This window comes from Podarcis filfolensis (genome assembly GCF_964270895.1).
Source record: "Podarcis filfolensis genome assembly, chromosome: 3".
NCBI classification, from domain to species: Eukaryota; Metazoa; Chordata; class Lepidosauria; order Squamata; family Lacertidae; genus Podarcis; species Podarcis filfolensis.
This window is the reverse complement of record NC_139606.1, coordinates 25,436,249-25,450,892: the sequence shown is the minus strand read 5'-3', so window position 1 is coordinate 25,450,892 and position 14,644 is coordinate 25,436,249. Positions and strand designations below refer to the sequence as shown.

At 43.3% G+C, this 14,644-nt stretch overlaps 1 protein-coding gene across 12 annotated transcripts in view; it reads left to right on the top strand.

Annotated features, from left to right (window-relative positions):
• The window catches only part of DLGAP2 (DLG associated protein 2), a 406,771-nt gene that overhangs the window by 335,883 nt on the left and 56,244 nt on the right, over positions 1–14,644 (top strand). For all 12 annotated transcript variants that reach the window (XM_083607163.1, XM_083607164.1, XM_083607158.1 and 9 more), the window contains 2 exons: positions 5,827–5,974; positions 10,361–10,580. In XM_083607163.1, the coding sequence (XP_083463289.1) occupies positions 5,827–5,974; positions 10,361–10,580 (368 nt within the window). The remainder of the gene's footprint in view (positions 1–5,826; positions 5,975–10,360; positions 10,581–14,644) is intronic.

Sequence of the window (14,644 nt, the reverse complement as noted above, 5' to 3'; positions counted from 1 at the left end):
ACACCTTCTCTCCCCATGGGAAGTACCTTTAGCTGGGAGTATATTACAGCAGCGCTCCAGGGTTGACATCTGCTCCCCAGTTGGTTGGGTGCAATTCAAAGTACAGGTTATGATACCCTAAATAGGTTATACATAGAATTCAGAGGTTCTGACTCAATTAAACTTTACTCACGGCCTACCTCTTTTACCTGAGCACCCGCTTATCACGCATTGTCAGTTTCTTTAAAAGCCCAACATGCCGTACTCTATTTCCGCAGCATAATTTTATAAATCTATTAACACACATATATTTTTATACCGTTATATGCATTGTTTTATGTATCCATTTATGTGCTGGTTACTTTAGGAAACCTGGAGTGCATATGCTATAATAGTGCTTATAATCGGCAATAATTGTTCAGATTTTTAGTGGGACTAGGGTGCGGGAACCAAATGAGATTATTATTGCGCAGGGGAAATCCATGTGGGTAAGCTTGACATCTAAAATTTGGAAAATTCCATCCCAAGTTCTAAACGCCTTGGGGCCTTCATACTTAAATACCACCTTCTTTTGTGAAGCGAAGGCCATCTGTAATATTGAGGTTCTCATTCATGTACCGAGTAAGGACTGAAAAGGCTTCTAGGCAAAATAAAGAAGGAGAAACCGAAGTACAAAAACTGGAAAGTGACAAGCCTCCCCTTACTTTGCTCTTAAAGATGGGACATTTCATTGTTGTATTACCGTATTTTTCGCCCCATAGGACTCACCGGCCCATAGGACGCACCAAGTTTTTTTGGGGGGGAAATAAAGGGGAAAAAAATTATTTTCCCCCCAGGCGCTTGTGGGGCCGGCTGTCCCCGGAGATTGCGGGGCTGGCAGCGGGGAGAAGCGCTCTTCTCCCCACCGCCCGCCTGCAGAATAGGTCCGGGGACAGCGGGAAGACGCGCTGCACCTCCCAGCTGTCCCCAGAGCTTGCGGGGCAGGCAGCGGGGAGAAGCGCTCTTCTCCCCACTGCCCGCCTGCAGACAAGGTCCAGGGACAGCGGGAAGACATGCTGCGGCTCCCAGCTGTCCCCAGAGCTTGCGGGGCAGGCAGCAGGGAGAAGTACTCTTCTCCCCGCCGCCCGCCTGCAGAACAGGTCCGGGGATAGCGGGAAGACTTGCTGCGCCTCCCAGCTGTCCCCAGAGCTTGCGGGGCAGGCAGCGGGGAGAAGCGCTCTTCTCCCCGCCGCCCGCCTGCAGAACAGGTCCGGGGACAGCGGGAAGACGCGCTGCACCTCCCAGCTGTCCCCGGAGCTTGTGGGGCTGGCGGCGGGGAGAAGCACGCGTCTCCCCGCCGTCAGCCTCCAAACCACATCGGGAGGCAGCGCGATGGCGGCGTTCCGCCTCCCCGCTGTCCCCCGACCATGTGGGGCTGGCGCTGCGGCTCTCCTGAAGCCTGGAGAGCGAGAGGGGTCGGTGCACACCGACCCCTCTCGCTCTCCAGGCTTCAGCAAAAGCCTGCATTCGCCCCGTAGGATGCACACACATTTCCCCTTCATTTTTGGAGGGGAAAAAGTGCGTCCTATAGGGCGAAAAATACGGTAAATTGAAACAAACCTTTGATAAATTCTTATTTATTAAATCTAGGTTTCACAATGATCAAGGTTTTAGTAGTTTTTTAAAAAAATTATCTGTTGCAATAAAATATAGTTCCAGTAAGTGTTCCACCCTCAGACTTTGTTGATCTGAAGGGCATGATAATAAGAAAATTAAGCTAAAGGGAATTTGAGTGCCTTAGTTCACAATCTGTGGTTTTAGAGTTTGGGTCAATTATCCATCTCAGCAAGCACTCGCTTTGATACTTATATGACCGGTGGGAGCAATAGGAGGTGAAAAGAATTTTCTAAGCAATATGGGTTATTTTCCTTAGAAGAGGGCTCCACTGAGAATTAAGTCTGTCTTTGGAGACTAACCTTGAGGAATGAGCAGGCAAGTGTGCATTCTGTCAGTGTTTCCTTCTGGTTGGTGTGGTACACGAATGGCATTTATGTTTTGAAACTCTGGTAATCATCACCCTTGTACTTACAGGATCGCCTCTCCTGGTATGTCCAACAGAGGACCCTAAGGTCCATGAATAATAATAGCTTAAAGGTCCCGGGCCCTAAGGAAGCCAGACTATCCTCCACCGGGGCCAGGGTTTTTCCAGTGATGGCTCTGACCTGGTGGAATGCTCTGTCCCACGAGACTAGGGCCCTGCAGGACTTGATCTCCTTCCACAGGGTCTGTAAGACAGAGCTATTCCTCCTGGCCTTCAATTTGAATTAGCCTGATCTTCTATTCCCTTTTCCACTTTCCTCTTCTATGAAGAAACCCTTTCTGGGACCCCACATTTAAATTCTTGCTGGTCTCCTCGCTGGCCCTAGTAGGACCAACTTGGCCAGTTAGCCCTGGTGATCATTTGATGTCTACTGACTGGGGTTGTTTTTTTCCGGGGGTTTTTCCCCTCCCAAAATGACCCCTGAATTTTTGAATTTTATTGATATTGATGCTGCATTTTATGTTGTACTTTGTGCTGTTTTATGCTGTTTTTAAACATTCTAATCAATGTTTTATATTTGCTGTTAGCCGCCCTGAGCCTGGTTTTTAAACCGGGATGGGTGGGGTATAAATAAAAAGTATTATTATTATTATTATTATTATCATCATCATCATCATCATCATCATCAACTCAGCGGTGGCTGATGCTCCTTGGGGCTGGTAGGCCAGAAGGCAGGGAGGCCAACAGTAGGGGGTGCCACAGCCAATGATAGGCAGAGTTTTAAGTTAGAATGTGGGCAAGTGGAGGCTTGCTAAGGGCAACTGAGGTTGGTGCACCAATCACTCTGATATATTAGACAACACTGTCATAGCAAAAGAGATGGTGCAGAATTCTGCTTTGATTCGAATGTGGGCTGAAATCCCAATATCATTTTGAAGTCCTAACCAGATTGCAGATTCTACTCCAAGTTCACCAATCTATTCTAGAATTTTGGTAGGCAACAATTATTTTTAGGTTTGTTTTTAATATTTACTGTGTGTGTGTGTGCGCACGCGCATGTGCGTGTATGTATATATGTATGTATACACACACCCAAATGTATACCACCTTGATTTTTTAATGGTAATAAATAAATGCCCCAACAAATAAACATGTAGTTTATATTCTGGCATCTGTAGAAACTTTCCAGATTCCAGCTATCGCTGTACAAAGTGTTTTAAATGACAAATTTTGCTAAACTGTGCTAGAAAGTTTACTGATTGTCCATACAAAACTCCTGTAGAATTGAAGCTTTACCTGAGCTACCAAAACAATTTGTATGATGAGAGCGTTATTAGAACTGACCTTAATAATGCTAAGCCATTTTTGTGGGTAAACTGAATAAATTTAATCTGATTCAGAGAATTTATAGTAACTGTTAGTTTCAGCATGCTGTGATGGAGTTAAGAACAGACCAGAGTTGTGCTCATTTCTTGTGTGCCGCCTTCACACAAGCAGCTCTTGCTGAGTTCAGCAGAAGCAGTTAGTTATGCAGCGCTAAAAATGAATATAACCCGATGCAGCCTCAATTAAGAAATTATGTGTTGATAAAACAATTGAAGCCTTCAGCTTACAGAGTGAGTATGTGATATGTTTTTAGTGCAGGCAATGGAAGCTTTGTTCACAGGAAATTGTATTTTTAGAGGTATTCACAGTTCCTTTTGTAATATGCCTCTTTGGGATATGAGCTTGCCAGTTTTCTCAACCGTATTATGTTCATTGGAATTCACCTGCTTTACCTCCATTTGGTCTCCTTTGTCCCCCTTTGAAGCACAAGAAACTGTGCAAGTATAATGCTATTTGTTACTGCTTCTGCATCAACTGGATAAAGCTGCAAAGACATGGCATGTTCTAAAAGTGGCCTTAAGGACAGACTCCATTTGGGCTGAACGTTGGAGATACTGTTCATACGCTTACAAGGCAGCATTTGCTGAAGTCACAAATGGAATCAGGGGAATGTTAGGATAAAATAAAAGGCACTTGGTGTCATTTTCTCACTTTAAGAATTTGAGTTGAGGCTAAAGCAGATAACAGTTTTTAGTCACGCTAGTTATTTAGTGAGTCTTGTTAACCTGGTTTCCACTTTCCATACGCTCATCACTATTTACTAACCATTTCTGAAATGCAACAGTTTTTGTGGTGCATTTTGAAAGACTCTTTTGCATTGCTTGAGCAAAACTAAAGGCCTTTCCCTTACAGTAGCTGAAAACACAGTATTCAGTAATGTGGTAGAAATTCCAGACCCACTGTATTTTATCATTTCAATTGTACAGGGACAATCCTATACAAGTTTGGCAATTTTAGTCAATGGAAGAAAAGTCCTCCCTTTGACCATTGTGGAATTTAAATGTGGATTATGGTTTCTCATTGGCTAAATGTTTCCCCCAAATGGAATGTCTTTTCTTTGATTGGCCTTTCACCATCAATGTGATTATGTGCCATCTTAATCCTAAGCGTTTATACTTGGAAATAAGGTGTGCTAAGTTCAGTGGTTGTTATTTCTAAGTATGTCTAGGACTTCAGCATTCCTATCTGTATTATGGTAAATCTGAATGAGGAAGGTCCTTAGGCAATATTTTAGTTTGGTAAGGAACAATTCGCAGTTTTAAAGTGTCAGTAAATCATTCACCACATGCTATGCAGCAGGACAATAAAGAGGTTTATTAATTAAACTGAGTGGCTGGATTGCCACCAATGACAAGTCAATGCCAAACTTTTAAAAGTTCACCTAAGATATATCTCACTTAATATATGCATGCAGTTTAGATTAGTTTGCAATGAGATGTCCTCTGGGGTTGCACAAGGATCAGCCCCGGGTCTGATGCTGTTTAACATCTTCATTAATGACTTGGAAGAAGAAGTGGGCAGCACACATCTCGGGGGAAGCATTGTGAATGATTTATATGATAGGCTACAAATTAAAAAATGAGCTCAGCATACTAGAGAGCCTTACTGGGGGGAAAAAAAGAAATGTTGGACAGATTCAAATGCAAAGTATTATACAACGGAGAGAGAGAGAAAGATCCACACTGGAAAAAAATTGAAGCAGGAGGGTAACGGCTTGCAGATAGCATTGCTGGGAGAAACGTTAATAGTATAGGAAATGGCGAGCAAGCGGGGGGGGGAACCATAGTGGCATAACAAATGGATATATAGGTTGCCGTAACGATCATTGTTCACTTAACGGTTTAATTTGTTTAGCACCAACATAATGTGAAGTGAGATGTTCATGGGGCTGGTTGTAAGCATTGGGAAAGGCTTGAGAAGCACTCGGCACCAGCCTCAAGTACACCCCGAAGTAGGATGCCAGCGAGTTTGAAAGGAGTCTGGTCGATCCGAGTGCTTCAAATCTCCCAAGTGTCATACATGCTGTTAGAGGCTGCAGCAATGATGGCAAAGTCCAGGGACTCATCTTGAGCACTTCCCACTTGGACCAGACAATTAGAGCTCTTAAGTGCTGACAGCGCCAACCATATGCTTAGGAGAAGGAGAGCCTAAATCTAGTCCAAGCTCTTCTCCATATAGGAGACTGGGTCTGTTAAGAGCTGAGAGGAGATGTGTGCAGCTGAGGCCTTTCCAGCTGGGTCAGAGCCTGTGCCTGTAGTAGGAATAAGAAACCAGAGGCCAATTTTTCTGTGGTGTTCTCCTAACTTCGATGGAATCCTAGGGGGAAGCTTTTGGGGGAATGGGCGCTGGCCTCCTGTATCACGGGGTGTTCTTTCCACCCCTCGCTTCTTTCTAGCCTTAGTTTTTCATCCTTTGTTTCCCTCTCTATCTTTCCTTAATAGTCAGAGCTACCTGCAAGCGGCAAGTGATGTGCCCGGTGGACACAACTTGGATCCGTCAGCAAACTACAATTCCCCCAAGTTCCGATCAAGGAATCAGAGCTATATGAGAGCAGTGAGCACGCTCAGTCAGGCCAGCTGCATCAGCCAGGTTGGAAACATTTTTTATTTTATTTTCAGCCTGATTTTCTAAGCGACATCAGCAACAGGAGTTTATTGTATCACCCAAGCTAGCTACCAGCTGTTCAGCAGTTTTTGTCAGCAGTTCCATGCCAGAGAATTGAAAACATGTCCAGTTCTGAAGAGCTTAAACTATTTGAGATGGCCTAATGAAAAATATTTAGCCGAAACCATTTGCCTAAGTGTGGAACTTTTCTCATGTGCAAGTGAATCACATCTTGTAGCTGGAACCACCAGTCTCGAGCCTCTTTGACCTGTTTCACACACTACAGTTTTTCAGGCAGGGATGAGGAACTTGTGGCCCGCAAGATGTTCTGCACTCCAGTTCATTTCAGGCCCAGCCAGCATGGCCAATGGGAGGGACAGTTGTAGTTCAGCAAGACCTGGTTCTAAGGTGTGCATTTGAAATGTTCTGTATATGAACTTAAAACATATAACAGTAACAACAGGTGGTTTGTCTGGAGCGAGACACACCAGTAGCCTGAGTTCAGACAACGCAACGAAACAACAGTGCGACAGCAGGACCAAAGGAGAGGCAAAGTGATCTCTTCTCTGGGGGCACTCATGTATTCACATGCTAAACCGTGGTTTGGTTTAGCATTATGTACAAACCAGGCCACAGTATGGAAGTGGTAAACAATGGTTTGCAAATGTAAGAGTTACTTACCAAGGAGCACAAATTGGCCGCTCTGTGATGAGTATACACTTGGTGGCAAACACTGGTTTGATGTGCACTCTCTGTGAAACTGCCCATTCAATAAGTGCCAGTGTTGTGTCTTAGTTATGAAATTTAATTGGGAGTAGCTAGCTTGCACAGTTTACATCCCACCTTTTTGAGGGTGTGAGATAGGAGGAAGTAGAATAACAGTAAGCTGTGTTTTTGTTACACTGAATTTTTTAAGGGGGGAAGCTGTGTGTGTTGTATAGGGCGAACCTTTGGCGTATAAAGCTAATGAGTGTTAATTTGTGTGCTTCTTGTTTTTGAATGTCTGAACACTGCCCACATTCTAGGGTAAGAAATGCAGGAAAGTCATTTAAATTGGAGCAAGGACTTCTTGGTCTATTTCATTCAATGAGCCTTCTTATGTCGCATAATCTTCTACTGATTATGATTCAGTTCTAAGGGGAAATCAGATGGCCTGTTAGCATGCATGGATTGTCATCTCAGAGATTCACGGCTTGAAAAAGGCTAAGAACAGCTGTGAAATGTTCTGATTGCCTTGTGGCAGGCCTCTACAGCTCCTATACAACAAGAGAACCAGGACAAAATTGAGGCTAGCTGACAGCAGGCATAGACATTCCAGGACTGCACTTGTTCACAAGTTCATCTCTGCCAGAACTTGAAGTTACTAAAGACAAGTAACTGCTTCCCAGTGCACTTTTTCCTCTCCTTCCTCTCCCTGGTAGCGTAAACATCCAAAGAAAATGTGGGTGGTGCTGTGGTCTAAACCACTGAGCCTCTTGGGCTTGCTGATCGGAAGGTTGGCTATTCAAATTCCCTCGACAGGGTGAGCTCCCATTGCTCGGTACCAGCTCCTGCCAACCTAGCAGTTTGAAAGCATGCCAGTGCAAGTAGATAAATAGGTACCACTGTGACGGGAAGGTAAACGGCGTTTCTGTGTGCTCTGGCTTCCGTCATGGTCCTCTGTGCACCAGAAGCGGTTTAGTCATGCTGGCTACATGACCCGAAAAGCTGTCTGTGGACAAACACCAGCTCCCTCGGCCTGAAAGTGAGATGAGTGCTACAACCCCAGAGTTGTCTGCGACTGGACCCAACCGTCCTTAAACATCCAAAATGAGATTGCCATACTCTGAAATTCCTTGACCGAAAGCATTTTCTTCTGCAAGGAGCCGCCAACGGAAGCATCTCACCATACATTTCATATTATAAACCATGCCAGAGAGACTGGAAGAGGAGACACGAGCTGCTGTTTATCTTCAGCAAAGTCCAGTCCAGTAGAGGAGTGTCCCACTTCTGTACTTTGTCTTAGCACTAGGCAGTGTTGTCCCTCTAGGACAGCTTTCCCCCAACCTAAGTAAGTGAGCTGCCGATGTTTAGTGCTACAGCTCCTGTCTGCTCCAGACTATTTGGACAGCATCATGTTGGTCAAGGAAATTAAGTGTGTTAAGAGAATGCTATGTCCTCGTTGCTCCTGGTTCCTGCTGCATATTCTCTTCCCCCACTTAAGCCAGTGCAGAAGAACAAAGGAGAATGTGAGCCCAGAGCCATGCAAGTTTTTCAGGTGGACATCAGATACAGGTGGACCTCAGCAAACCATGCCACATATACTTTTAATGCCCATCAAATAGCCATTTATTCTGCAGAGGGAGATTCGTATACATAAAAAAGGGGCTATGCTCCTTGCCAGCAAGTTGAATTTACAAGTAGGAAATAAGACAATCATAAGTATGAAGTGCATTATCCCATCTTTCTTTCCTAATATTGTTTGCACAAGGCAATTCAGAATGAGAATGTTTGTCTTTCCAGAGAACATTAGTTAATGTAATTTGATTAAAAATGAAATAATTATTACAAGGGCCAGAACTAATTGTTTTCAGAACAACTTAATTCTGGAAGTGTATTTATGGGAAATGGTACTATCAGACTTTTGGTGCAATCAGAGGCTATTCGCCACAAATTATTTGTTTAATCTAAAAATGCATACTTCGTCAACTGGACTTTTGCCCCCTTTAGCCACTTCACAGGGTATGGGGGATGGTATGTGGGGATGGAGGCAGTACAGCCACAAGTGTCATGGGCACACACTCTGGAGAGCAAATGCAGTTTCTGTCAACTGCCAATCTCTTTCGGCAAATTAGCACTTTGGAATTTTGATAGAAGGCCAGGACAGCATGCCTTCTGTCCACCCTGCTGTGGGTCAGCCTACTCCCACCCACAGACAGAAAGAGGGAAAGCACAAGGAACAAACACATTTAGCTTTTCTGAGGTGTCAGTTCCAGTGAAATTAAAATGGATTCCCTTGAATTTGCTTGATTTTCCAGGGGGGCGGGGGAGGGCGGGAATCAGCAAACTGAAACTTGCAGTGGTTTCAGGAAATGTCACAGATTCAGTGCTTGGTAGCACCACAAAAACTTTGATCCAAATCATGGGTAATCGTGGTTTTTACACAGGATGCCAAAATCAACAACAAATCACAAAATGCATCTGGGTGCACAGATTCGGCGGTGGTTTGGGAAGGGATCCCTTGTGAGGGAATTATGAGGATCCATAAGGATTAAGTTCACCATGGATCAAGTGCACTTCAAAGCACACTGGATCCTTGATTTAATCAGTGGTGATGGATGTGTTCTGTGATGTGATTATGATTGGCAGGGCAGGGAACCCAAGGAAACATTGCGCGGTTTCAAGAGCATCTATTTTATTGGATCCAACTTGTGGATCCAACCTCCTCTCTCTCTCTCTCTCTCTCTCTCTCTCTCTCTCTCTCTCTCTCTGGCATGCCATTCTCTCTTGCTCTGTCTCTTGACTCCAGTGCACCCTACTCCACCCCCCAACCCCAACTCCTTTGCTCCATTTTTGTCCTTCTGCCTCCAGCTATCCCACATCAGTCCCATTTAACTCAGTAAACTTCCTTATCTTACAATCCTAGCCACAAGAACTTCCCATCAAGCCAGGATCATATTGTTTACTAGCATCATTAGTTTCACTAGTATTTTCAGTCTGTCTCCAATTATAAAATGAACACTATATTATTATTATTAGTAGTAGTAGTAGTAGTATTAGGAGCAATTTGTGATAGATGTTTGGAACAAAATAGTTTCCTTTTACACTCAAATATAGAAAAAAACCTGGTTTGTTCAGCTGCTTTTAGCTGTAAGAAACCTTGATCAAACTAGTTTCAGATCCTGGTTTGTTCAGTAACTGTGTGTCTGTTCCTTATTATTATTATTGTTGTTGTTATTATTATTATTATTATTTTCTATACCACCATTCATTCAAAGATTACAGGGTGGTTTGCAATATAAAAACACAAAGAAACTCCATAACATAGTAGCAAAGAAAAACAATATTGCCCCTACACAGTTATTTTATTATTTATTAAATTTCATTGCTAAACGAGTTGAAACTAAAAAGCTGTCCTAAGCTGTCATCCAAAAATAACATCAGAACTGGACAGTCTACTTAGCACACAGATAGCAAACATGCTTAGTTCAGTGATGTTGAAGCATTTTGCTGCATGATAAAAGTGTCAAGAGGTGATGTGGGGGGTGAGGAGGGGGGACTCTATTAATGTTCAGGTCGTGCCTGCTTTTGAAGTGCTACAGCAGAGTCCATTCCTGACAGAGCAAGCCAACCAAAAAAAAAAAACCCAATGCAATGTTGTTGTTTATCTAGATGAGTGAAGCAGAGGTCAATGGACAATTTGAATCTGTTTGTGAATCAGTGTTTAGTGAAGTTGAAGCTCAGGCCATGGATGCCCTTGATCTGCCGGGTTGTTTCCGAACCAGAAGCCACAGTTACTTGCGTGCCATTCAGGCGGGCTACTCACAAGACGACGAATGTATCCCTGCAATGGCATCTTCCAATATCACCTCAACAATCAGGTCAACAACAGGTAAGATTATCTACGTTCTTCCATTTTGCATATGAAAAGTTGGGAAATGTGAAATCTCTTGTGTGAACGGAAGGCAATGTACGCTCTGCGGCCATGACTCATTCTGTGGGAAAGCACTCGACTGAATAACACCTTTTATTTAGCTCCAACATTGGCTTACATTTTGCATCATCTCATAATTAGGAGCCTCAGCTGTCTATGAACCCTGCTCTGCTTTCTGAGCTCGATGGTATAACCAGTGAGAGCTATAGCAAACATTATCCAGAGTTCAGCGCATGCTGCTCCAACATATATTTCTTGTAAAAAAGAAAAAGAAAAAGGCAACCATAAATTTCAAAACTTTGATTCCTACATGCATGTGTAGGTTTGCAGCTTTCCGTCCTTTAGCCCCAAAACACAGTTGACTGAAGCCTTCCCCAATTGCTTTATTTTCCTTGGATTCCCAAAATGGCTTGGATTGAGAGAGGGCAGGGAGAGAGAGGAGAGTTTTAAAAGCACCATCCCTGCTCTAAGCAGCACACAGAAAGTCTTAGGATTCTGCCTAAGATGCACCATCTGCATAATTTTCCCATTATTTGTCATAAATCATCAGCTATCATTATTATGCCACTCATTTGGCATCCACCTGTTGCCTGAGTTGTTCTTTACCAGCTTCTAGAAGCCGGGCAAATTCCTGTTCTTGTCTTTAACTTGTAATACTCTGTAAATGTCTTGAGTTGTCTCTGCTATGCTGCTGCAGCTTTGGTTTTTGTCTGATATGTGAGTTTATTGTAACTATTGTGGATAAATGACGTGATCACAATTTGTTTTGTAAGGCACATTTAAAATAAATCCATTTGTGTACATGGTGGACAGTCAGGTATTTTTCGTTACCTCACCTCAGACCTGGGCTTGCTGATCTGACTGCTTGACACTTAGGTGGGCTTTATTGCTCTAGCACAGACTGTATGTCTGGTCTTCATTCCATTCCTGATAGTATAAGGTGCCACACTTAAAGGGAGGGGAGAATGATACCATGGAGTGGAAGGAAGAGAAAGTTGCCCTGTGCCATATATACATATGGTCTCTCTCCCTCTCCCTCTCCCTCTCCCTCTCCCTCTCCCTCTCCCTCTCTCTCTCTCTCTCTCTCTCTGTGTGTGTGTGTGTGTGTGCACCTGCTCTTCCACAACACATTTAAGAGGGCATTGGATGTCAGTCTACCTAAAACCTGGTTAAAGGGGAACATTTTCTTCTGGGACCTAAAGGTGTATGTCTCTGAGCACAAATCAAAGTGTTGGTGCTGACCTTGAAAGCCCTAAATGGCCTCGGCCCAGTATACCTGAAGGAGCATCTCCACCCCCACCATTCAGCCCAGACACTGAGGTCCAGTTCCGAGGGCTTTCTGGTGGTTCCCTCACTGCGAGAAGCCAAGTTACAGGGAACTAGGCAGAGGGCCTTCTTGGTAGTGGCGCCTGCCCTGTGGAACGCCCTCCCATCCGATGTCAAGGAAATAAACAACTATCTGATTTTTAGAAGCCATTTGAAGGCAACCCTGTATCCAGAAGTTTTTAATGCTTGGTGTTTTTATTATGTTGTAAGCCGCCCAGAGTGGCTGGGGAAACCCAGCCAGATGGGCGAGGTATAAATAATAAAATTATTATTATATTAATGAAGACGTCAGATGAACCTTCCTGAGGAAAGCATTCCACAAACAGGGAGCCACTGCAGAAAAGGCCCGTTCTCATGTTGCCAGCTTCTGGACCTCTCATGGAGGAGGCACTCAAAGAAGGGCCTCAGATGATGAATTCAGGATCTGGGCAGGTTCATATGGAGACAGGCAGTCCTTGAGGTATTCTGAGCAAAAAAACCAACAACCTGTCAGTCACTCGCAGGAGCTCTGCTGCTTGTCACCAATGGCAGAAACACTGAAAACAAACTTCAGAAAAGAAGAAAAGGATTGCCACTATGTGTGAGGCAGTGGTAAGATGCACAGACCCATATCCCTAAGGTTGCTACCTGCAAATATCACTCAGTCCCAAGTATAGCCCTTGAATATTTGGGTTGGACTGTGGGATAGGAGACGCACTGTAAGTCTATATAAGGCACCACCATGCCAAAATCTCATTTATTTGAATCCCATTTATTTCTCTGTCTTGATGCTTCAGCTTTATGCCTTGTATAAAATTGTATCCCTTGGTTAGCTGTCTTCTGCTTAAACAAAGTGGCTCTGACTTTGGGAAAATGCCTAACTCTCATTATACGCATTCCCCCCCCCCCCCGTTTCCTGAACGTATCAGGTAATTTCTTGCTCAAATACTTCATCTTTCTGTCTTATTAAGCTAAGTAAAATGACTCGGGGTGGGGGGGTGGAGTGGGACCATCATTCCAAACATCACCAGATTTAGAAGGCTGAAAATCAGGATTGGCTTGCAGGCACTGTAACTTGTAACTACAGTACTTGAATTATCTGTAACGTTGCACAAATCAGCTCTTGGTTTCTGGGAGAATGCTAGAATGAGTAAAATATTCAAATGGAATATATATCAAATGTCAAAAGAAGTGTAACTATTATGCACTACAGTGTTAAATGAAACTTTCAATTTCCAAAACAAGTTATTAGCTTCTAAATGATGGAGTAACCATTTAATATTTCTGCATTTGAAATGCAGTGGACAGCAGTTTCTTTGCATATTATTTTCACACTTCAAATGACCATTTACTTATTAATCTGAAGCAAACCAAATTAAATATAGTGCAGCGTGTTAGAAATAATTTGATATATAGAGTGTCTTTTGTGTAAAAGGCAGAAAGGTCAGAAACTAATTTTTAAAAAAATTGTAGCAAATGGGCTCCTTTGAATATTTAGGAAATTTAATAATGTATCAGATTTAATTGTATTTTTATTTCATTTTTTGCTAATATGGCAAATCATAGAAGTGGTTTCGTAGAACTGTAAAATTGTTGCTTGGTGAAACAGGATAACACTTGCCGATTCTGAAGTTGTAACCCATGTGACTGCACTAATATTTTAATATATAATCTACCCAGAAATAGCAAACATGCTGCATTTGTAGGGAGTCACACAGATAGTTCAAGCAGAATGCATGTTGTCTCATCTCATGTTTCTGTACACAGAAACCAGATTGTGCATAAACAAGTCCCCAGAGGCAGGGGAGTGTTTTGCCATCACTGCTGATCTCTACCCATGCAAAAATGCTACAGATTCATGCCTGAGAAGGTCACATAACCTCCCAGGTGTCATAAGTGCAGGCCAATCAAGATACACATGTTGCTTTCAGGAGCAAGTGATGGAGGACGTGAGATCCAGCTGGAATCTCAAACCAGCTATGGGATATACTGGTGCTCAAGGAGCCAAATGTGTCCTGGATATCTTCATCAACTGCTGTCATTACATTTTTGACGTCTGAAACATCTGATTGCCTGCCACTGCCTTACACTTATCCATTTCTCACAGTGGCACTGGTTTCTATTTGACCATGTGGCGTTTGCCCTCCTGGGTGGGTGATATCATGCTGGGTCATAAGGAAAGGGTTAAATGAGTGTGAAGTGATTGGCCAGTGGGAACCCAAGGGGAGGAGTTAGAGTTAGAGTTAGTGTTGTTGGGATGTCAGTCGGGTGTTAGAGAAGAGAGAGGGAGGATAAGTCTGTGGGTTGGGATAGTTTGATGTGAGAGAGCGAGAGAATCTGTTAAGAGGAGTCAGATAGACAGTGGGGATAATCAGTTATAAGTTATTAGGAAGGTATAGGCCGGTAAAGAAACTAAGATTAAGAAACTGACAAGAAAAATTATCTGAAACCATAAACTTGTTAATGCTTATAAAATAACCTTGTTTATTTGGTTTAATGTTAACAACTGTCTGGACTCCGTGTGTACCCGAGAGAAACGGGTTGGTGGCAGCGGGGAAGCAATCACAGTGGTGGCACAGGGATCAATACACCGTCAAACGTCCGGGGACCCTGTGTGATCGTCACAGACCATGTTAGGCAAATATCTGCCTATCAGTATTGGAAGGTTTTCGTGATAGGAATTATTATTTCTAAATCATTTTCACTGTGGCACCATG